General features: G+C 40.3%; 1 protein-coding gene across 4 annotated transcripts; it reads right to left on the bottom strand.

Moving 5' to 3' along the window:
* Positions 1-328: 328 nt before the first annotated feature.
* gpsm1b (G protein signaling modulator 1b) lies at positions 329-25,500 on the bottom strand. 4 transcript variants are annotated; one of them, XM_071466072.1, is made up of 14 exons: positions 25,327-25,500; positions 15,761-15,982; positions 14,923-15,058; positions 14,662-14,804; positions 13,214-13,337; positions 11,415-11,530; positions 11,010-11,165; positions 10,810-10,918; positions 10,588-10,702; positions 8,520-8,590; positions 8,225-8,395; positions 2,831-2,993; positions 2,462-2,667; positions 329-2,273 (listed from the first exon to the last, which is right to left on the bottom strand). In XM_071466072.1, exons 1-14 carry the CDS (start codon positions 25,386-25,388, stop codon positions 2,073-2,075), a joined length of 1,995 nt encoding a protein of 664 aa, XP_071322173.1. In that variant the 5' UTR covers positions 25,389-25,500; the 3' UTR covers positions 329-2,072. The 4 variants fall into 4 exon arrangements, with proteins under 4 accessions (XP_071322173.1, XP_071322172.1, XP_071322171.1 ...); XM_071466071.1 differs by lacking the exon at positions 25,327-25,500 and adding an exon at positions 17,429-18,646 and having other exon boundaries at positions 2,831-2,990; XM_071466070.1 differs by lacking the exon at positions 25,327-25,500 and adding an exon at positions 17,429-18,638.
* Between the last annotated feature and the right edge of the window lie 44 nt (positions 25,501-25,544).

Raw genomic sequence — 25,544 nt, 5'->3', positions numbered from 1 at the left:
TACTTGTTTAATAAGAAGTGTGTAGAAGGGCATCAGATTATGCAAACGAACTGCAAGTTAACCAACAGGTTTGTTTAGCCCTTTGTTCTTTGTTCCACTAAAGATTGGGCTTGAGAAATCCAATCCGTCATTGTGTTGTTCTCTGTAGATCCAGGACTTATTTTCTAATGTATTGAATGGGGTGAAATTCTGTGCCATAGAGGTCCATGTTACTCATGTAATTTCCCTAAGCTTAAAAAGAGGAATTCATGAGTGTTAACTTTACAAAAACAACATTCTTTTTTTCTTTTTTTTTTTGGCCAAAATGAAACAAACACAGAGCCCAACAAAACATCTCAAACATTTTATTAAAAGCATGAAGGGACATATTCATGTCCTCAAACGGAACATAAATACAAAATATATTTATATGTACAAATTATGGCAGAGACAAATAGAAGCGTACCGGGTACTTTCTAAAAATGTTACTTCACAAAAAACAGGAAAAGAAAATATTTAATGTCGCTCCCAATGTGTTGTTTATCAAAGAGAGATGAATCAATCACAACCACTACGAACTTGGTACATGATCCATCCTGGTTAAGAATTCAGTATCTCCAAGGTTCTCATAAGGTTTGAGGTACAAAAAAAATGAGGTAAGCACTACTTTTGAATAAAAAGCCCATAGGTAAAGATCAAATGTTCTGTGCAGCAGAAAGTTTCAAAGTGAACCAACTGAAATTTCCTTTCTGCCATTTTTATCTCTTTCACTTATAGCAACAAAATGGATAGAAATGCACAGTAGGCTCCACTTCGTCTCGACTGTGCTTTTGCAAAAGTTATGGTGCATGTTAGCAAAACTTTGTTGCTGAAACCAGAGGAAAGTTTCGGTAATTATCACACTTAGAGCAGGATATCATAATTACAACGTGGTCTTACAGATATTGAAGAACTGACTGCACTCTCGATTTCACAGATGTAATACAAGACTTTGACCACAGGGCGGCACTATACCAGCACCACAACTTAGAACTCAATATTGTTCACGGTATTAGACTCTTTGACATATGAAGCATCGGACTTATCCATCTGCTTCTATTTCTATGTTAATTAATAATAATGGCAGTAAGTAGTAGTCCGTTATCATATGTTCAGAACAATATGGGCAGCAGATAGCATCACTTTAAAAGCCAAGCAGAAACATTAACTGGAGCTTGAATTATCACACAACTCTAATCTTGAATCTATAGAATAAGCAGCTACTTCATATCATTTGCGCAGTAATCTCTGTAACTGCGTACTGTGTGAAGAGACCCACACGTTTTATAAATGCAAAAATGCACATAAATAACATTTAGGTTGGAAAATCATATTTCAGTCAATTTAAATGCGTGGTTAGCAATCAGTGGAACGTTTAAACTGACCAGAGCAGTTTGTTGAACACTGAAAGGCTCTTCCTAATACTGTTACTGCACAAATAACACCAGTTTTCTATGAGCGGTTTTGAACCACAAAAACTGAATGATAAAAGCAGCACTGATCCGGGTATAATTGAACATATTTTGTTGAAAATGATTTCAGATTACAGGTTAAGATTTCAGTGCAAATCTTTCATTTCTCTTGTATTTTCAATACAATTCTGTTCATAAAATCTTTGTATTTACCATGACTCACATGGTACATCTCCACATTAATTGTTTACATTATACTGTATGCCCATCATGTGCATCTGAAAAACCACGTCTGACACCAGGGAATACAATCTTAAGTCTTAAAAATTGCTGATTAAGGCATTAGCTTGAGTACATATTTCATCCCTTACAGTATGTCTCCTTCCCCACACCACCAAGCTTAAATTCTGTTTGTTTTCCCGTTACGTTTACAGACATTTAGAACATAATACGTTGAGCAACATTTGACAGGGCACCACCTATTGCACATGGAATGAAGGATTTTATTATTATTAAATATCACATTAGTTCAGCCTTGAGTGCTGTTTTTTTTTTTTTTTTTTAATGTTGGCTCATCCTTCTTTCATTCCTTCTGCTTTTATTTTCTTTGACATGAAGTCGTGCAGTATTATTCACCAAGTCCTAGCTGGAAAATCCACCAGGTGGCTCAGGATCAGGGGACTCAGGGTTATCCTGGTCCTCTGAGGGCAGCTGGACGCGCTGCTCATCCATACGCTTGGCCTGCACCCTCTGGATTAGACTGAAGAAGTCTTCATCAGGCACTGTGGGGGCGTGGGGGCCGGCCTCTGGCGGGGAACACCGCTGATCATCAATCCTGGAGGACTGAAGTCGCAAAGATGAATACATTTAGAGAGTGGAGGCAAATGTGACATGTACATGACACCACTGACTCAACGCCTGACATTTGATAAAGAAAAAATAATCTTTCTCAAAAGTGTATGAGACTAATGATTAAGAATATAAGAGGATTCAATTCTTGAGTTCTCATCATATGAGAGTTGTGGCCTTACCTGGCACTTGATAAGCATGTTGAAGAAATCATCACTGGGTTCTTGATGATCTCCCTCACCCACCAGGTGTCCCAGGTTATTATGGGTAATCCTCAGACCAGGAAGGTTGCCAACATTAACCCGCTGGTCATCGAGACGGCGGCTCTGAGAGCTCGCAATCAAATCAAACAGCTCCTCAGTCTGGGGGGAAGTGGTAATTGCAGGATCTAAGAAAGGAGAGAAGAGCCCAATGAGTGCAAAGGTGTCTGATGCTCTCAGGTTGTGCAGGGATTGCTTTCCCACTGAATTCTATACATCTCACCAGTTTTTTTTAAAAGGATTTCTTGAAATAGCTTATGCTATAGAGAGCTGTACTAAAGGTCAACCGACCTATCATCTCGTTCAGGGACGGCATGGAGTTCGCAGCACCTTCTCCATTGTCTCCGTTCTGTGGCTCATCAAGATGGCAGCGCTGGTCATCCATGCGGCTGCTCTGGAACTTGCTGAGGAGGTCAAAGAAGCAGTCTTCATTGGAGGGGTCACGGCCCAGCTTCTGAAACGAAAAGGACTTGTTAGTAAAACGCTTTCATTCTCGTTCTGCACAAATAAACCAAGACCGTCTCTCTTCCATCTGGATCTGGTTTTTTGTCTATGTACTTTTACTGGATTTCCTCGCATCTCTGGTTGACTAAATATTCCCTACTAATGATACAGATACTGCCCCACTTCCGAGCTGGTCCATGCTCCACTTGTTAATGCATTTTCTCCTACAGGCTTTTATTTCACTATTTCCGAAAAGCTAAGACATGATACTTTGGTTTGTTGCGCTCCACAGCACAAGCTCATGACAGAGAATACAGTCCACCTCGTTTTTACTGGGTCCTGTACCTCAGTCCAGGAAACATAATCTGTTGGTGGAATAATTAAACTCAGTGACATTATGAGTTGCCTAATGAGGATTTTCAAGATGGCCAATTTGTGGAGGTGAAAAATAATCTGATTAACTCACAAGGGAGGGCCTTCCTGGTGAAACTACCTTGGCCTAGATACTGAAGGTGGGACATTATCATCATCAAAAAAAAAAAAAAAAGATTTACATTTAAGTAAAATAGCTCACATTGTGGTAACCTGTAAATCAGATAAAGGTGTAGCTGGCACAATTTTCTTTTGAGACACTGATCAGTTAGAACCAAAATATGATTCAATTTATTTTAGCTATGTGTAACTTGTTTGTCACTTTAAATGACACTTTAAAGTAATTTTAAAGTAATTTAAATGAGCCCTGACTGTGCTCCGTCCATTGTTTGTTTTGAGATAACACCAAGATGCTCTCTCACACTGTGCTCAATCATGCTCTCTCACACAGTGTCACTGCCCAGATATTGTGTTTAAGGTTTGCAACTGAAGTGGAAAATTTATGTATGAATTTTTTTTAGCTACAAATACACAGAGCTAGAAAATCAGATGTGGAATTAGTTTTGTTTGACCAGCGCTGTTGAAAAATTCTAGTAATCAGGCTGCAGAGTTATGAAACTGTAAATACAAATCCAAGCTGCTGAGCTCACTCAACAGAGGAATTTAGCTCAGATAAGACAAAAACATAATATAAGAAAAACAAGCTTTCAGCTGTATCTTGAAACAAAAATGCGACAGTAGGCCGAATTGTACTTCCTCCATCTTATCCTACAAAAAGGGCTTTCCTTAGAAAATGCCTGGGGCCTGTTCCAAGAAGTAGGTTTACACAGATCTCTGCATAACCTTGCAGGGTAAACACTGGAATCCCCTCAAATCTGGAACATGAACGGTTGCAAAGAGAGGAGTTAAAATGCCCATAACAAGCTGTGGTAAGAGCTTTTAAAATTAACCAATAAAACATTTTTCAACAGGTCAAAATAAAACTACCTAAAAAGTAACTAAAAAGTTACTGTAAAAATATATTTAAAAAAAAAAAAACATTATTAAAAAACATTCAGGAATTACTAATTTTGACAGAATTAGTTTCTATCAAAATTAATCAAAAACAAAAACAATTACACTACAGCATCACAGGATAGTGAACAGTAAAATATTAAAAATACACTGCTGCAGTTTAGTAAACATGTAACTAAACTTCAGCTAAACTTTAGTTCACTGAAATGAAGATAAATTAGGACTCCTCATATTCCACAAGACATCTCACACTTTAGTGAAAAATATACTTTGCTACATTGAAAAAATGATTAGTTTTGCCTGAACATTAACAAAAACTCTGAAAGCAGGTCAAGGGGAGCCGAGGTCAACAGAAGCAACAAAGATCGAAACGTCGATCGTGTCCTCATTATAGAAGCTTTTTGACTTCCTACCCCGCCCTCACAAACTACTCCCAATAACAATGTGACTGTCAATATTCACTTTTAAAACTTATTTAAAATTGTACAAGCAAAACAGTAGAAGATATGACACCTCTGACACCAACTAGTGGATAAAGTTAAAATGACTTTGGCTTTGCCTACAGCAAGACGTGAAGTAGGTCAGTGTCAGCAGACACCTGATTTCAAGGAGCTCTATTCTAGGAATCTTCTGTTTTCTACAGCAACTTCTGTACTAATCATCATCAATGGTTCAACACACACATGGAAGTTTTACTGTTGATAGAACAGAGTAAAATATCTATAGATACAATACGAACACACAAACTGCAAATGCACATTTCTATGAGTCAGAACTCGGAAAACGGTAAAGAAAGTCAGCAACCTCTGGTATCTTTTGCACCATGTTGTTATTTAAGCTGTAAAACATAAATGAAACATCTTACCAGCTGCACTTCTTCTTTGTCCTCTATCTATCCTACTCTCTCTCATTTCTCTCTGAGCTCTCTCTCCCCCCCGCTTTGTCCACATGCCTCGCTCACACCTCCTCCCCTACTTTAACCCACCACTTTACATCACTCACTCTCTCTCTCTCTCTCTCTCTCTCTCTCTCTCTCTCTCTCTCTCTCTCTCTCTCTGCTCTCCTGCTGTACTCAACTCCCTCCCTCCAATTTCCTCTCCTCATCTATCCCTCTGTTTCAGCCCTCTTTCAATTTCCACCATCCACTCCCTCTCTCTCTCCCTCCCTCTCTCCCCCTCTCTCGCTCCCTCTCTGCGGCTCTCCTGCAGGCCATTTTTGTCCCGTTCACTCACTGTGGGAAAACAACTCATTATGGGAAAGAGGGGGGGGGTTGACCCTTTGGGGAGGGTAGTGGTTCTGTGATCAAGGTCACATTATCAGGAGAGAGGGAGAGCTGGGGGCTGGGGGAAGCGGGCCAAAAGAGGGGCAAATGGGAGATGGAGAGGAAGGGGATGTAAGGATGGGTACGGTTATGAGTAAATTGCATGCCAGCAGAGATCAACTACCCGAAGATGACCACAATACCAAAGCCGGCACTCAAATCTCACAGAGCTACATAATACCATTCATTACCAACATTCCCATTAATAAGGCCTGTCTGTGGTTGTTGTTTACTTGCTGTTTGCACACTAACCCACTCTGACTTATAGCAGTTTCTGTCCTGTGACCTTGGCCCCCTGGTCTCTGTGTGGATCTCCTCACTTCCCTCTCTGTATTGTCCAATGAATCAAGTAGGCCAGAGGGACAGAGCGAGTGAGAGAGGGACACGTGACGACGATGAGAGAAAGAAAAGAGGGAGAAAGACAGTGAGAGAAATTAAATCATTCATGTGTGAGTGTGTGAGTGTGTGTGTGTGTGTGTGTGTGTGTGTGTGCGTGTGCGTGTGCGTGTGTGTGTGTTTGTGTGTGTGAATGGAGGGGATGCTTTTTAACCTCTCAGATAATAATTACAGGTGGAGAATGGAGGAAAATTTACAGGAGGGAAAATTTTAATGAAATTCTAAATTAAAATCCAGACTTAATTATCAACTTACTATTTGCTCAGCCCCTACCCCAAACAGCAATTCACCAAATAGCTTTTTCCCTTTTAAACTTCAAATTCTAGGACTAACCAGCTCTACACCGCAATACAAGAACGATGCTGTTCCTTTATTTACATGTCTTCAACATGGATCACCATCTGGTGAGGAGACCAACTTTTTAGCTGGAACAGGCTAAGCAGCTTTAGCCTCAGACACTTAGCATTACATCATGTACTGTCAGCTAGAAGTTGTAAAAAAGAAGAATTAGCCAGACATACAATTTTCATCCTATTCACTGGGCTAATGTTAGCTTCATCAGCTAGCAAGCTACAGCTGGTAAAATCCACTAGCCAAAGTTGTCATTTCACCTCACAAAATGATTTGTCTACCCTTGTCTTACATCAAGAATCAAATGTTTGAACTGTTTCGAGTTTATTCTGCTGATGAAGACCATGTATTATGAGTGAAAGCTCTAGAACAAGCAACTAAGTAGGCCTTGGGTTGAGAATGTTTTATCAACTGCTGTTTCCGACATAAATAACAGGGCTAACTCCATATACTCATCAAGACTGTGTGAAACAGTCAAAGGTTTCTCAAAAAGCGAGTAAGTGGTCCTTGAGTTGAAGCTGTTCTGACAACTACACCATATGTTATTCCAGCCCCAGAACAGTTCAGTCAATATTCATGGACACACATCCATCCACTTAAATCTATAGAATTAAACATTTTTTTGAGCAATAAATTTGGTTCACAAGAAACAATGCTAGAATGTGAACTTTATTATGATAATCAAACGTCATCACAACTGATGGTTCCACGGAGCTCTAAATATTTTTTAACTGCCCTTAAGGAGACATCCTAATGACTTCACAAGGTGGATTTTTCCCTTTGATTTATAGCTTTAGGAAAGAGCAAGTTCACAGACACACAACTGGCTTAAAAAGATTGACAGATTTGAAAAATGGGTACACTTCAAAGTCAGCAGGATTACCAACATTTAGTTTTGGGTGCTATTTCCAGTCCCTTGTGATGAACTATCATCATGGAGCCTGGTAATTTGTCCCTCTTTCCTAGGATGTCAGCCTCCTGATTACAACAATTAGCATTGTCACTGTATCAGGGTGTGATTAGGTGCCCTGGGGACGCTGAAGTTTAGGGATACAACAGCTGTGAAATCTTCATCAGGAATCTAGTTCACAGCAAATGGACCACTGTTATAATGAGAAGATACCTTTTCACTGTAGCTGACATCTTACATCATACCTAGAACCTTGTGGGAAATTAAAAGCAATGTTCCCAATTTAATCTCTCTCTAATTTCTCTCATCTTCTCTTTAAAGCAGAAGCTCTGAGGACATGTTGGACAGGAGAGGAAGAACAGTAGAAGCAAAAAAAAACCTTCAGGTAGTGCCCAGTGATTGAATGAAAAAGCTGGTACGTCTTAGATTTAAGCTGAATATGAACAAGAGACTGTTATTATTACACATTTTGGCATGAAATTTAATTTACAGCCTGAGCAGTTTTTTTTCTATTGGCAGAAGAAAAACAAATAAGTTTTATTCTTATCAGCTAAAGCTGTGAGAAGCGAATCTAAAATGTGTTGATAATTGATTTACTGCTAACTGGACACTGTGTCAACTGCTTACTCGCTGTCTTGCTAAGAGCTGGAGAAGGAGATTGATACCACTGTCTTGTCTGTGTGGCAAATACGAAGCTAATGTGAGGAGCTGATTAGCTTAGCTTATCTTAGCATACAGACTAGAAACAAGGGGGGGAACAGCTAGCCTGGCTATGTCCTGACATAACTGTGCCTGGCTCCACATGAGTAACACATTGGCTCATTCAATGGGAGTAAAAGTTAAAAAATAAAAAGGCAGTAAAGATAAAGCCACTCACTGGCACTGGAGGCGGGACTTGCACAGTGATGTCGTCAGCGTCTACAGGAGAGTCCAACCACGGCCTTTCATCTGATGACTGACTGTCGGGATACCCTTTCCTTTTCCCGGGCTGCGACAGCTGACTCTTGGATCTCCTGGGTATACTTTCCAATTCTTGGTTCTCACCATTCTGCAGTGAAAGAACATATTGTTAGCGAGGGATCGATAACTGTCGGGGGAGAAGTGTGGGGATCACATTTACAGGCACTTGTCTCTCTGGAGTCTTGTACCGAGACGCGAGAGTGAGAAATCACCTTGTCTGAAGAGTACTTCCACAGCTCTACACTGTCCATGCTGTTTCTCTTGGTGAATTTGGGTCTCGCTCCTATCAAAAAAATAAAATACAATAAAAATAGATATAAATAAATAAACGTAACATTAAAATATCTCACAACTTTAGAATCCCTCATGCAGTTTACTCTAAAATCATTTCAGGAGCTTTAAGGTGCTTCTTGTTTGTCTTTTTGCAGCAGCAGCCTGTAATGTCAGCAGTGGTCTCATGATGTTCGCTGTGGCAGTGAGGTTTAGGCAGACAACTGGGCAAACAATCTGAATAAGAGTCTGTTTGCCAGCTCTGCACCAGAGAGGGAAATGTAGGACATGGGTGTGAGTTTCTGCCTGGAGAAGGGTTCATGAAAGCAAACATCACACAAAAGCCATGCTGACTGAGCAGGAAGAGTTCATACAGCTCCTCAACGCCTCATTCAATAGACTTTTGTAATCTTCTCTAACTCTTATGTGACTTGGTGGATCATTTCAGGGGGATCTATAACTATCAACTTTATTACCTGAGGACAATGTTGAAAACAGACTGTGTTTTAGAAACAAACCGTCTTCCTGAGGCTGGAGGTAAAACGAGGATCTTCATCTTACCCCGAAAATATACACACCCCTTGCTCTCGGTCACATTTTCAGTTCAGACATAACACAAACACTTTATTTGTTATGTCTGTCTCACCTAAAGTTAGTTTTGCATTTAACATTCCCACCTTGTGTACACATACAGTATTCAGAGCTCTTTCAGGCCTTGCTATTTTTGTCAAATGCAGGAGTTAAAGGGGCAGAGTCTACAATTTTAAATAGAATAAAAGTCTATTATCTGTAGTTGTAAGGTGATGAATGATTCCCATTTACTAATCCGCTGGGGAAAATATCTATATTATTTGAGCAATTTCCTTGAGAATGATGGCCATTTCTTTAAGACAGGACGTACAGCTCCAAGAAAACTTCCCCCAACCACAGAGTGCAAACAAACAGGTCCCTGACTAAAATACACACTCAAACACACACACACACACAAATTGACACACAGTGTTGGGCTTTTTCATCTGCCGCACCCTTTCCCTTGCCATGATTAAGGAAATGGAGTAACTTGCTCACATTACGTGTAAGAAATCAAGTTAGATAAGTCCATGTAAAAGCACTGTTGGAGAGGACAAAGGAGGTTGAGTCATTATTTCATTCCTGAGTACGACCATGTGATTCTTTTGTTTGTTTGTTAGTTTGTTTGTTTGTTAGACCAAATCTATGGTTGTATATGAATGACAACATTTTATATTATGCAAAATCTACAGCTGAATAAATCATAAGCAGAGGCACAAACATGAGTGTGATTACAGAAGTCAAAGTAAGCCTTAAAATCAGTGGACCTTTGACACAGAGTGTGACCAGCTTCAAGTGTTACGTCCAAACTAAATCATTACCATCACACCAGTAGATGTCAGTCAGAGCTAACTGTCACATTGTTTTTAAATGATAATCAACATAAAAAGCACTTTTGGCAACAATTGTGTTTTTACTAAAAAAACAAAGACCTTGACTCTGTTACACTTAGACTAATATATCATGTGTAAATTAATATATGTAAATTAAACTGACATTGCCTCTCTCCATATCTCATTATGTGAACAACTATAATTAGTGGGAACATTAACTGTATCATGTTTTAATGACATAGTAATAATGAGTGATGTCAAGTGTCAGTGGGAGTTTGTGACAAACATACAGTAAATTACAGGCTCTTAAATCAGTATCTCCCACTCTGTGAAATTGTGTGTGCATGTGTATACTTCTGTTTAAAGGAAAGGTTCTACTTTCTAGGAACATTATCTTCAAAAGAGTTAAATGAGGATATTGATGCAATTCTCATGTCTGTCTGTTAAAATGTAAAGCTACAGCAAGCAGGCAGTTAGCTTAGCATAACGACTGGAAACACCTAGCCTGGCTGTGTGCAAAGGCAACAAAATTTGGCTGCTGGCGCCTCCAAAGCTCCCTTACAAAACAATCATATTCCATCCAAAAGGTAGAAAGTGTAAGTGTAACCTTGCATCTCAAACTCTGAACTGGAAGGCGAGAGGTCGCTCTCATTGACCCCCAGAGCCTCCATCAGTTGCTCCACATTCATTCTGGCTGTCAGTTCCCCGTTTCTGTCTCCAATCTGAGGAAGACACAAAGAGACAGGAACAAGGAGGCAAATGAATGAGGTCAAACGTAAGAAGGCTTATCTTTAGGGCTGGTGGTTTTGAGTTTATGAAAATGACTCACTTCCTTTGAGATGTCCAGGTGCTTTCGGGCGTAGTGCAGAGCTTGTTTGTGGTTCCCTAAAGACACATATGCATTTCCCAGACTCCAGCAAGCACGGCCCTCACCAACCCTACAGAGGCATAAACATACACACTAATTTGAAAAAAAACGTTCTTCTGCTCATGCATGTTTGTGTGCATAGAGTGTATTTCTCACTCTACCTATCGGTAAGCTCCTGGGCAATGTACAGGTGTTTCAGGTGATAGTCTATGGCTCTTTCATATTGCTGCAAAAGAGTGTAGGTGTTTCCCAGGCTGTAACAGGCCTGAGCCTCCATCACCTGGTCCCTCAGCTGCCTGGATAGTTGCAAAGTTTTCCTAGGAGAAACAGAGGGATGAATAAGGGGAGTAAAGGAATAAAATATAAAGATTTTGTTGGAGGTTGAAGGTTTCATTGTATGCGACATGGTGGATGAATGACACTTGTTATGAAAAAAAAATGGCTGGAAAAAACTAGTTCAAGTCATGCATATATTCAATTTGTACTTCAGTCACATTTTCCCTTTTGCAAAGATTGGTTCATTTCATTTTCCATCCACTAGATGTCAGGCTGCCCCCTCTCCTCACCTGTAGTACTCCGTGGCTGTGTTGAACTGGCCCAGGAATATCAGGGCATTGCCAAGGTTACTGTAGGCTCGCCGTTCTGCTGCTTTGTCCCCAAATTCTTTGGCAATGGATAATCGCTGTGAATGACAGAGCAGCACGGTCAAGTCAAACCAATATAGCACAATATCTATTCATCCTGCTTCTCATTTTGAGCAGGTAAGTTCAATCAAATTCTCTTTTCAAAGCAGAGGCTGTAACACAAGTTCAAGTTGCAAGCTCTGTCGGGGACATTATTTCCTGACTAGAGGTGCTGCTATAGTAGCAGCGGTGCTTCGAATCAGCTCCTCTGACTCCCTTTGTAAGCAGCGGGCTCCCCTCTGTGGCACAGTGATAGATTTGTGATGGGGAAAAGAGGAGAGACCAGCTACTCTCATGAGGAAAGTGGTGTACAATGGAGAGTGACAGGAAACATGGGGAGAGCCAGCCTGAAGCCACACTTACCACTGATTCACCAAGAAACCAATTTCCTTCTTTTTTTTTTCCTATGTGAGGCTATCAATCTCTGCACACTGAGTGTTGGCACAGTGTGAGATCTTGATCCACTTAAAAACACACAGAGGTGAAATTTGCTTGCAGGGGTAGCAGCACTAGCTGTGTTACATTAGCACTGCACAAGAAAATGACACAAATTTTGATCAAACACTATAAAACACTCACTGCCGGCTATGCAGGTTTTTGTATTTAATCAGAATATCATACAAAAATGGACTCAGTGAAATTACAGCAACCAATAGTTCCTGAATAAAAGGTCAGTTCCTCCTTCCCTCTCAAACTGACTCTGCATTGGTGAGTCTTGCTATTTTGCATGTTAAATTTTAGCCAGATCGAAGTCTGTGCAAGGCAAACTAGGTAAGAGCTTTTCTCAACTCTGAGCATTGAGTCTGCTTCTCCACTGCAATGAAGGGCAGTGTAGTCTGACCTCACCTCCAAGCTTAAAGTTCAACATGAAGCATGGAATGAATAAATTATCAATTACGAGGGCAAGGCCAGTGTCAAGCAACATACACCAGACTTCGGAGAAAAATTCATACAAATTCATTCATTCAAATTCATAGTAAATGATGTTCTTCCCTGGCCTATGCCCCATCCTTCCACCAATTTTGGTGCAAATCAGTTCAGCACTTTTTGTGCAATCCTTCTGACAAATAAACAGACAAACCAAAAAACCAAGTACATAGGGGTGAAAAAATAACCCACTTGGAGGAGGTAACTAATGAGTATTACTAGGTTTTATACTAGGTTTAACCACTCCTTATTTAATGGGAACAAGTGTTTATCACTAAATCAAATTTTGTGGTAACCTCGTATTTGCCTCTGGGCTGCATGTGACAGAAGCATAAAAACAGAGGCTGAATAGCATGACGATGGTGCGTTGCAAATTTATGAAGTGGTAGTGTGGCTTCAGGCAGGACACTCAGATCCCTGGCCAGGTGGTGTAGACAAGACAAACCAACCACATAAAAAAACATGATGAATAATAATCTGTGAGATGAAACATTTTCATTAATTTTTTGTTTAGATGATTCCCTTGATTTGTAATTCCTTTCTGAACAAGTCTGTTTTCTGCACAATCTGGTGCAGACATTATCATGATCAGCCCCAACGTCACTGACCAGCAGTGAGGTGGTTGACCTTGTGTCACAGGCAAAGTTCGACTGCTATTCTGCTGATACCAGGTCACTGATCCGCTCTGGCACAAGAAGGAAGACGGCTCATGTGTGTGCTCTACAGCACCACGAATATAAAGCTGGTCTCCTCACCTGACGGTGGAACTTGATTGCTTCCACAAAGTTTCCCAGCAGGTAGTGGGTGTTGCCCAGGTTCCCATAAGCTCTCCCCTGTGCAGCTCGGTCTCCAAGTTCTTTGACCAAACACAAGTTCATCCTTCAGAGAAAAGTAGATTTAGTAAATGACATTCAAGCAGACTGTTAGTGCATATGTTATTTATTTTTTAACGATAGTACTTGTCCATCCAGTGATCCATTTAATTTAATCAATGCATCAATCAGTCCTGATATGTTGGTTTTCAATATGTATTTACTCAGTAAGTTCATCCTTCCTTTGCAAAGGCACTCCAAATTGACACTAAGTGCAGTTAGTTAGTTTCTCTTAAATGTCATTTAGAGTCTACATGTGACCAATTCAACTGAACCGATCATGATTTAGAGAGAAATGTTTAAAGTACCTCTAGATAAGCTTGCAGGTCACAGCAGAAGCTCTACTATGAAGTTCTGTACAACAAATGTATGTTGATCTCATGGTTAAATGTATTATATTTCTTTTTCTTTACAAAAGGCTGTTCTCCAACGACACTGAGTAACCCAAGGACAAATCTGACAAGACTGCAGAGTTCTGTGGCTGCAAAAGATCTTGTCAAAAGAATAGCGATCCATTCAGTATTTCACAAAACTGGGCCCTGAGCCAAATTAGCCTGAGAGAACCTCTTTGGCCCACAGCAAATATGAGCCTGAGGTTTACCAGAGGCCATATGAAACACTGAGAGTACAGCATCAATTATTCTGTGGTCTGATGAGAATAAACTGAAATGTTCAGCAGCATTGTAAAGTGACGTTCTTTTGAAAACTCATCATCAATTCTCACAGCATCCCAGCTGTAAAGTGTGACAATGGCAATATGCTGCAGAGCTGTGTTTAAGCATCAGGGCAGGAGAAGATTGAGAGAGTAAAGATGAACAATGATTATGGGCAAATTAAAAAAAATGTTTTTCTGCGTATGAGTGTGCAAGATCTCAGGCGGTTCGTTTTGGTCAAACACATTGTTGTCAAACACATGTTTCTTAAAAAGGGTTGTGAAACTGTGAAAGAGAGGTGCAGCCAAGAGCTGGGACCAAAACATCAGTAAAAACCTGCAGGTAAAAATAACGGAAAAACACAAATCCAGATGTGCCCGGCAGACACAGATGTATTCAGGAAGGGCTGAAGGTGTAATAACAACTACAGGTTGAGTCAAACTTGTGATAAAAATAGAAACTCGTGCTAATTGAACTGATACAGTATTTTTGTGTATAATTAAAATGTTCTACGAGTATTCATTTTGCAGAGTCGTTTTTTTTTTTTTTTTGCATTAAATTAAATTTTGACACAAGAAAATGCAGCAAAACTCTCTTGGCTGTTACTGTAATTCAAATTTTCTGCCGTAAACATCCATCTGCTGCGTTTGTGTGTTCTTTACAGCCAACTAAACATACTCGTAAAAGCCAGTGGCCCTTTGCAGTGTCTCTCTGACGTCAGGAGGCAGGTCCCCTGGTTCCTGGGTGCAGCCCCATAACTGCTGTTTGCCCTTCGCATGAAACACATTCCCTATGTTATAAAGTGCTCTGGCCTCTCCAACCTGCAGGCACAAAATAAAGAGATGAGTGTCAGTAAAAAATGCAAGCATTTACACTTATTAGTACAAACAGTTGTTTTTTTCCAATGGAGATGCCATTGAACAAACACATGCATGTTACCTTGTCACCTTGCTCTTGAGAGATATCCAGATGTCTTTGACAGCACACAACAGCCTCATCAAAGCGCCCCAACACTTTCAACGTGTTGCCAAGGTTTCCACTGGCTTTTCCTTCTCCAATTCTGTCTCCTATTGTTCTGAGAAAGCAAAGAGAGAGTCAATTCGCAAGAGCAAAGCCTACAGTTTTTCTATATTAACGTTCATTTAGTCAAACAATAGCCATTACATTGACAAGATTCATTTGGGAGATGGTGCACAGTGTATTTTTAATTGGCTGCTTACTTTCTCGGACTAGGTCCCGGTGGGCCTGGTGATGCTGTAATGTAACAAGGTAAATCTCCCCAGGGTCTTTAATCACTTCCCTGCTGAAATACCAGCTGCACTCACTGCAGGGGAGCGGATTACTCATACAAGCTAAATATCCAGCTGGTAGCTATAGACTGTTACTATATGAAAGTCCCCTCACTTTTTTTGGGGAATTTTCATTAAATGTCAACACAATAAAAATCCCTGATTTCCTTTATGCATCTGATTAAGTAAATAAAATCTGCTGCAGACAGTAACCTGGACCCTTCACTCTGAGACTGTCTGTACATCAAATAGAAGAATTACTAGCAGATGATTCTTGCATACTGGTAAAGAGCTCAGCACTGAGGAGAGCTTCAACTCTTATAAATAAATATACATGTAACTTTATTTACTGGACAGAATTATTAAATTATAATCAGATCACAACTAAGAGAATTTCTTCTGAATTGCATTGCAATCACGCTTTTTTCCCCACTGCTGGGAACTGTGTTGAAAACAAATAACAGATTAGTAAAAGGTGCAGAGCTCACCTGGCTAAAGTAAGGTCATGTTTGTGGTATTCCAGGGCTTTGCCATACTCCTTGAGGTAGAAGTACGCGTTGCCCAGCTGGCTGTAGATGGCACTGAGGGTCTTCAGGTCTTCTGTGCCGACCTGTACGGCTGCCTCAAAAAACGCTGTCCCTCCTTTAAAGTCTCCAGCCTTGCACAGCCGCTCTCCTTCCAACGCCAACTCCAAGCAAGAGGCTTCCATCCTTAATGTTGCACACACACAGGTTTACACACACGTACAGAAAAACACAGAAAAACATCTTAATGTATTTTACTGTCAGAGGAAGAACAGCGTACAGTAATATGGTCACTTACTACAGTGGCAGTGCAACTTCCTCTCACGGTGAGGGACAAATTGGCTAGTATTACCATGACAACAAGGTCTATAGCCATATCTGTGGATTGTTGCCTTAGAAACTGAGTCTCAGCTCCAAGATGAGCTCCTAGAAAAGGTGTTCATATCTGCCTGTTTTTTAGACCTGGAATCATTAAGACGTACAGTTTTCTTGCATCTTGCACCTAATAAAGCTGCTTCCCCACTCCACAGACTAAAAGTAGGGTTCACATTTTATGTATAATAATGGTCTCTATTAAAAAATATTACTGTGCCAACACTCTTCATAGTCTATGCTGTCAGTTCTGTACTGTGACAACACCTGTTGATCCATGTGTGTCTCTGCTCACCTACATTACTAAACTGATATAACAGAAGCCACACAATTCAGGAATATAACTAGTATCAAAATACTCAGTGAAGAGGAGCCTTCCCACCACTTCTACCATGCCTTTGTCACCATGGCAACTGCTGGATCAAGGACGCTGGCTCAGGGAATGTAAAAGAGATATTAACTTTGTGTCTGTTGACAAGTTCCTTATGTTTAAGACATTTTTCAAATTTTAAAGGCAGTTGATTGGATTTATTTTCAATAAACTGTCTTATGATGAGAAGGCACAGATGTACTGATTGTGAATAGTGTGACCATCTATTATTCAAGAGGACTTTTCAAGAGACAAATTAACCACTGATCAAAATACTGATGTATCTCTGCGTGTGTCTGTGGTAATGAGAAATGTGTGATGAGAGTCAGAGTGTACGACTATTTAGGTCCTTAATAAATTTAATTTGGCTCACACTGAGTGCAGTCACAACAAGTACAACAAGGCCTCATCAGTGAATTGTATCCAGAAAGTATACACCCGAGATTCATTGTATAATCCGGGATCAACTAAAGACTAGCCAATCTGGTTGCAGCTCCAAATTCCAGATAAGGTACTAAAATGTAGAGTTAAGTAAGGATTATCCTGGAATCTAATCAGTTTTACAAAAGGCACCACCACAAACGTATAGCAAAGAGATGCATACCATGGTAGTGGTTGTATTTTGTTGCCCTTTTATAGTCAGGTGACAATGTTTATGCAAATGTATCTGTGTCCTGCTGCTTGCCAATATCTCGACTTTAACTACAATGGTTGGTATTTTGCAATAGGATTCATCATAACTGGTAATTAGCAGTAATTTACATTCCCAACATGATCCCCTGCTTAAATTCCTGATCTAGAATTAGTGTGGTTTACCATGGTCACTTGGTTTGCAAAACCAAGCAACAAAACGAACACAGAATTGGTTCTTTTCAGTGTTCTAGCAGTACCTGTGTTTTTGCTTGGTTCGTGTTTTGTCCACATACACCTGTAGTTCCAAGTGTAATGGCCTTAGCATAGCCTGAGGTCGGGGGCCATGGTGGACTAGTCTGCACATAGCCCTCTCTGCCCCAGTCAGAGGGCAAGGCTCAGCAGCCATGAGGGTAAGGGCTGACGACGGCTAGCAATGTCAACAACTGAGCAAGTTGAGATTGTAGTTCAGTCAGGTATCACGGATAACATGATGCTGAGACTTTTAGTGATGTCAGGGGATATAACTCATTCAGGCTGAATTTCCATCTACCGATATGAAGTCCATATTGTCCACCGAATAACTCCAAAAGAATCCACAATGTCAGCAACGTTGCTGCAAACCTGGACACATTCCAGCTGGAAGTTCCACACACAGTCCGCGACCGGCCAAGAATCACATCTGCTTTTCAAGTCCACGAGAACGTTCCAAAAACTGAATGGCGGACTCTCTACTCCCGCAGCCGAGACAGTCAGGAGGGAATTGCTGAAAATTCCACGAAAGAGCAGGTCCAGCTACAAATGTATTTCTAAGCGAAAACACGCTGATTAAAAATCTACAGAGAGCATGTTTCACTCATCCAAAGTAGATGTAATCAAGAGGTTGAGATGTCAGCTGCTGTTATGTCATTCCGTTCTTACTATCCCCAACGGAAATGTGTCCCCTCTTTTGATCCTCTTCAATCTGTCCTCAACTGTGACAGCGACATCCATTGTTGTGGTTTGTCATTATGAGCCAGGCCTTAAAAGAGGAAAGGTATAATGTAGGGAACATTCTGGGTGACAGCGGGGGGACAGTCGGTGACGACAAAGCGGGTGCAATACCTCTAAGCTTGACCAATGCCCCAATGGGAGACAGAGGGGAAGGCTGAGAGAGAGAGAGAAAGAGAGAGAGAGAATGGCTAATCCAGTAACCTGCGCCTCCTTGGTAGAGACCAACACAGCTCAGTGAGTGGCCCAGACTAATCCACCTATCTGCTGACAACAGCAGAAACATTATTAGGTCACCAGCCATAAGACTGAGTGAGGAGGAGGTGAGGCCATAAATGACGAGACTGCACTTGCACATACATTTTCAATTATTTTCACTAAAATCAAACAAGTTTATAGATGAGAACTCTTCATTTATGTTTATGTTATTTGACTGTTTTCCTTTGTAAAAAAGTATTTGGATTCTAAAGTTCACACAACACATAATTTAACAACTACACATAATGTAACACTCAGCTAAATTACCAAATTACATAATATTTAAAGCAATTACCGAGGATAGTTTTTCACTTCCAAATTCCATTGGATATTTTAATTTAGAACATCTTGCATTCAGATTGTTCATTGAGTCAATGTGTTACTGAATTAATAAACTTGATTTTAGCTGGGTGGACCCACAACTTCTAAATGTACTGACAAGCTTGACACAGGAGTAACTGTGGAATTACCAACAGCTCTTTTCTATTCAAGTGTCCCAGTAAGTCATGAAAGTGTGACAGTGTCAGCAAGAACACTACCAGGACCCTGCAACTAAAGCAGCTAAATGGAATTCAGCCTATCATTAACTTTATTATTTATACATGTGCCTTTCTCTCTGGTCTTCTGTGAAAATGACCCATTTCAAAACCACAAACTGATACCACAGGCTGAGATGATAGCCAGACAGAACCATATCCTCTTTGATCTGACAAGAAAATCGTTTGACCTTGTGTGTAAGTCGCCATGGGAGTGTTCGCCACCAAGTCATTTCTTTCCTTTGTTGCTTCTAACACTCTCTAGGGGTGGGTGGGCGATATGGAAAAAAATCCTTTGTCCCCATATATGGAATTTTATATGACAAGTATCAATATAATAATGGAAATTTGCCTTGGGCTTCACAGGATGGTTAAGACACATTGTAACTCACAAACAATAAATACATTATTAAAATTAGCATGACATATTAAAGGAATAGAGGCATCAACAGTAGCAAAATCTCTGATGCTAGACAAAGTTATATCATCTTACAGTATATATTGTAATATCACCCTACACTATCACTCTCTCAGTTTTCACTGGCACTAAGAGGTGAAATGAAATGACCACGGTTGCTTCCTCGCTCATAACAAATAAATGCTGTTGTTGGAGCAACATATCTAAACCCTGGGGCAAAAAGTACTCCAAACATCTTTTAGAAGGGCTGGCAATAAGAGAGGAAAGTCATCACTCTGGAAAGTGGACAGAACTGGTTACCACTGTAGATAACCGTCAGTGGAAATGTTCAAAGTCATCTCCTTGGCGTTAAACAAATGGATTCAATAGCAGCAACTACTTTTGCAACAGTTGAGGTTTTTAAATGGGGGGAACTCTCAAGCTCTGTAATCCCTCTGCAGGAATGACAAGAGGGAACACAGCATGGAGGTAGTATACAAAAGGAAGAAGGGGGGGTAGGCTAGAAACTTCACATTTACCCAGTCGGCTGTGGAAGCATGACAGTGATAGGGAGTAGAGTCGAGGCAGGTACAGTAGATACAGAGTTGTTGTTACAGAGGAAGGACAGAAGATGAGGAGGAGGACATAAGGACAGCGAGTCCAGCTGCAGATGGTGATGGGGCCTCCGTAAACCAGCAAAGAACTGTAAAATAGTTTGTGGAAAATGGGCGTAGCCTTAAGAAGGCCTGACAGCATGGTTAAAAAAACTTAAGCTGAGCAGTTGTAAAGTTAGAGGCTAGCATATCATCACTTATCTTGATCAAAGTCAGAAAACGAAAAGTACTACAAGAGGGCTAGTCCGAGGGTTAACTGGCAGACAGGGGGATACAAGACTGAAAAGAAGGCATTTATGGACATGAAAGGAAAAAAAAAGCAAAGCAAAGAAACAATAAATCAAAGGCAAAAATTGGTTTAGTCACCATGAGATGATCTTCACAAAGTGACTTTCATCCGTGCCATCTTTGTGGTTGGTGGGAGAATGGATCTGTGCAGTCTGCCTTTCTCTCCTCTGATTACCACTCTAATTGGTCTGTTTGGGAGACACTCATCCCATAATAGCCTGCCTGTGGTCTAACAGAGACAGTCTCCCAGTGCCGTTACCATGGCAGCACAGACTACATGTAACATACTGGACAGGTTTCAGGGAGGAAGTTAAAGAGGTCAAAGTGAGGTTTGTGCATGTGTAAGCTGAACTGTGCCATTTCTCAGGTTTGTCCTTTCAGTGGAAAAAGCATAATGGTCTTTGTCAAATCGTGACTCACAATGCATGAAAAGTTGGTGAAGATCAAGTTCATGACAAACTTTGGGGTTAGGTTTGGGAAGCTAAACGTTTAAGGAATAGACCAGTAGAAGATATCCTTTTAATTGAGCATATGAACACAAACCCCCCCCCCCCCCCCCCCCAACGTCATGTTTAAGATTTAGTGGTGAAAAAAGGAAATCCAGTGTTGAAAATATCACAAAAAGGGTGGTACTATATCAGCTAGCTTCGATGTAACATATGACTTTGATGCACTTTGAGAGCTGCTTAGCCAAACACGGCACAGTAACAATACTACATCCACTGTGGTTAGGACCTTGCAATGTCAGAAACCTTACACTCATGACTTCCTGTCCATAAATGTTACATTACCTCTTTTCACATACTGTAGGTTAGACAGGCATCCCATTCCATATGATCCAAAGTCACTACCTTAAAAAGAGTGACTTGGAAACCTTCTACCTGCCTGCCACATCTTCATATATGTTTTTATGAATTAATATCCAGTTAAACTCCACTCGGTCCACACTTTCTACCATGACTGCGAAACAGCCTTAACTAATATTCAATCTTTGACTCTGCCAAGCAGTCTAAAACAAACTTGTTGCTGCTCCAGATTCATTTAACAAACCTTTATCAAAACTGTGTCTTGACCATAACATACCCATGAGCAGAATGGCACAAACCCAAATCAATATTAGCCTATGGTTTGTGTTTCAAGCTGTACTTGATACTTTACATTTACTGCAACTACCTTATAAAGTGCAAAAACACTCCAGATTACTGTCAGATATAGTTATTGGAGTATGCAATCCATAAAGGCATATAAACTATTATAAAATAGTTCAGTTTTTGATTTTAAGTAATGTTCAGATATGAAACCACAGCCTGAATATGAGATCCGACCCAATACCTGATGGATTTTAATGATTTTTTTTCTTTCTAATTAAAAATAATCAAAATTTTCTTTTACATTTTTTACTTGAAGTTCTTCCTTTATTCATTTATCCTTATTCCATACTTTGGGTTCAGCACTACTATTCCCATAAACCTTGGCTTAGTTAAGATACTGTGCGCTCAGAGTGGTAATCCAGCCATAATTACAGAGTGCCATGGCTAGTTGTCAGGGAAACCAAAGAGAAACTCTCTAGGAATGTTTTTTCCTCTTGCAGTGCACGTCTCTTTCAGTTAGAGCTGAGCTGTCTCCTTCTTTCTTCTTTCCTCTAATTCTCCTGAAAAACTTTTGTTCTCCATGATTGTGTTTCCCTTAGCTCTTAACCCTGCTGTCAGTAACGATATTAATGGGGCAGTACCATCTAATAAGGTCCTAGGAAATAATGACAGAAAATAAAAAACAAAATGAATCATAATAAACTATAAAATTAATAATAATAATAATAATAAAATGTTTTTAATATAGCACATTTCAAAAACAAGGTTTGCAAGGCACTTTACAGAGTAGAGACAACAAACATGAACCAATCATGACAGTGTTTATCATTAAAACAATAAGAACAATAGCTCCATCAATTAAACAATAAACAATAATAATATAAAACAACTATAAAAAAACAAAATCAATAAAAGAAATGATGTGGGACAGTAAGACAGAGGATCGCAGGAAGGCTAAACTACAAAAGTGCATTTGAAAAATGAATCTCCTCTGTGACTTCTTGTTTTCTTTTCGGTACCTGGCAGCTAGATTTTGGATTAATTAATTATCCATAATTAATGAATTACTGTTTCAAGGTTTTTGGCAGATATGTAATTAATTCTGCAATCAATTATAAAAGAAATTAATAATTTTTTGGTAGATAATTGATTAAGTTTATCATTTTAATTAATTTTAATTAAATAATTTGTTAGATAAATAATTAATTTAGCTAGAACTTTCCTCAGTTGAAAAAAGCATGACTGTATGACAGATTTGATATGGCTGTTACAGTCAATTAAAACACTGATGTTTCTGCACTGTGGGGTAATAAAATGGGAGTATGAATGGTTGTGTTTATGATTTGAGTGTTGGAGGAGTCAGTGGCACAGTCTTTTTCAAGTTCAGCTGAAGTCAATTTTGAGCCTTATATTTATGAATGTCTTCAAGATATTCTATATGTAAAAAAATGCATTGAAATGATTGGGGTCACAGCTGAGATAAACCTGGGTACCATCTGCATAAAATGGAAAGTGATGTTTGTGCGATCTTATGAGATGTCCCAGTGGCAGCATGCAAACAGTGAACAGAATCGGGCCAGGTACCGAACCCTGCGGAACCCCACAATGCAGCCTTGCGGTGAAAGACATCGACTCAGCGATACCAACAAAGAAGGCCTGTCTGTAAGGTATGACTTGTTGCCATTCAGGGGGCGTGCCACTGATGCATATTGCTCTAAATGGGACATGACGTGATGATGTGATCATGTGTGTCAAATCCTGCACTGAGATCGAGGTGTAAGGAAGAATATTACTTGATATTTTCGTGATTGTAATATTTCTAGAGCTTGTAACTTAAGATTTAGATTTGGACTGCAAGATTTAAAGAGGCTAGACACACTAGATGTTCATTGCAGCAATTGGCTTTAAAATATGTTTATTTAAACTGAAATTTGGCTTAGAAATATTCTAATCATAAGAATTAATTTCTATGATCCATGATACAGTCTCTGGGAAGAGCACGACATGGATCTAATGACATACCCATTTCCATTGTCAGGTACTTATCCTTTCAAAATGAGGTGATATCTAAAGATGTCTACTTTTTACTGATGGTAATGCTCTGTAGCTAATTCTCTAGCTGATTGAGGACTGGATGACATTGAATGTGTAAATACTGTGATTCAACTGTTTTGCTATTGTCAGTCAGTACTAAGATTATGTACCATCTACTCTAATGGAACCAGTTACGTGATCTAATGTAAGTAGACACAAAAGTTTTAAAATTATTTCTTCAGAGTGGCTTCTAACCACAGCCTGACGCTGTTTTCACTTTGGCAATAACCAATAAATAGAATGAATGCCAGGGATTTTACAGGAATCGTTTGTTGACACAGACCCCACAGATAATATATCCACAACCCTCATTGTAGAAAGGTCATGTATTGACTTAATCTGTTTGTAAAATAGAGGGCAAGCAATCACAGAGGGCAGATCTAGCCATATGATCATAACCAGCACTGCGACTCCCTCTTGTGAATTTATCTTTGTGCGTGTGCATGTGTGTGTGCGTATGTGTGCACATGTGCATATGTGTGTGTTTGTCAGGGACAGGACAACCTTGCAGGGCTTTTGAATGTCACTTCACAACTCAACAGTTATTAACTTTCCCAGCAGCCTGCTCTGTGTCACAGACACTGGGCTTCAGATGAGGAAAGGTGTTAAGAATATATCTAGTATATGTCCCAAACAAATGAAACAGCAAGCCGTTAACTTACTTAGCTGTTAACCTATACTAAATCTTGCCGCTGACTTGCTTTTCAAAATGTCACCTTGCAGTTAGTAGTTACATGATTTCCCGAAGTTTCTGCATAATCCGTCAGCCTTTTATCTGATTTATTCTACTTGACTGATGACAAAAATGTCGAGGCCCCTCACCAAGTCAGCGTTATAAGAGACTAGTAACTTCCACATTGTCAAAATACAAAGCAGTGACACTTTGTTCTGACAGGTTTTACTGAAATCTGATCAGCTGCGTCTAAGATATGGCACGACACCAGAACAAACAGGTGAAAGTAAGTGTACACTGGTTAAGTAGGGCTTAAATGATTAGTCGATCAATCAATTAGCCAATCAACAGAAAATTAAAAGACGACTTTTTTGATAGTTGATTAAGCGATGGGTCAGTAATGACATAATAGCAGCCCTAGTAATGAAAAGGATTATTATATTGCACTAATTTCTATCAATTGTCTATGTTTCGTATGAATAAAACTGAATAACCATAATGTATCTCACAATCGTACTCAGTTGGCATTGAGCGACAGTTAGTAGTTCAAGTTTTATAACATGCAAATAGAAGAAAAATACAGATGAAAATATAGATTTGCAAATAAGAGGTGAGCTGGTTCACACTTTTACACCCAGTATGCAAACACGGGACAAAGCTGGCAACATTTTTTTGACCCACAGAACCAGAGCAGAGTTTAATCCATGTGAACTCCTGACATCACCCTGCACATATGGTGTGATCGCTGCACGTTTAACCCAGAGCCATGGGTACTGTCAAATGTGTCCAACCTGCAGACAGACCCCCCCCCCCCCCCCCTCTCTCTCTCTCTCTGTGTGTGTGTGTTATATTCCTCCAACGTCCACATCTTTTGAGGCTCCTCTCAGTCTGCACATTCCAGCCACAACAGCTCAATGACCCGAGCCAGGAATGAGGCTTGGAACCGGGCTCTGGCTGAAACTGTGGCTGGGTCTTGGGCTTTAAATCACTGAAAGCTGGCTGGTCAAGTCCCCCCCCCCCCCCCCCCCCCCCCGCCTAGCTCCTCCTTAGTAAGCAAAGCCTTTGAGCTGGCAGCCTCTGTTATTCTCCCTCCTTTCTCTCCTTTCAGCCGCTCCCTTTTTTCTCTTTTCCTAACAACCATGCTACGAGGCTGACCCCCCCCCCCTCCTCCCCTATCTCTCCCCTTGTTTGCCGATGTATCCCCCAAGGGTCCCTACCTTGAGTGCAGCCTCTTGCTGGCCAGGTCCTGGTCCACACCGTTAGCAGCAGACTGAGCCATAGCACCGCTGCTGCTTCTATCTGCTGCCTCCTAGCTCGCTTCCTCCCGCTATGTGGCCCCTCCACAATAATTTCCCCCAGAGGCAGCTACCGCTTTCTTCTGTCTTGGGTCCGTCCCTCCCTCCCTCCCTCCCTCCCTGTGTCTCTCGTTCTGTAC

This window comes from Trachinotus anak, unplaced genomic scaffold (assembly GCF_046630095.1).
Source record: "Trachinotus anak isolate AG129_WGS33_773 ecotype Australia unplaced genomic scaffold, CSIRO_AGI_Tana_v1 ptg000028l, whole genome shotgun sequence".
NCBI classification, from domain to species: domain Eukaryota; kingdom Metazoa; phylum Chordata; class Actinopteri; order Carangiformes; family Carangidae; genus Trachinotus; species Trachinotus anak.
This window is presented reverse-complemented; position numbering and strand designations above follow the sequence as displayed.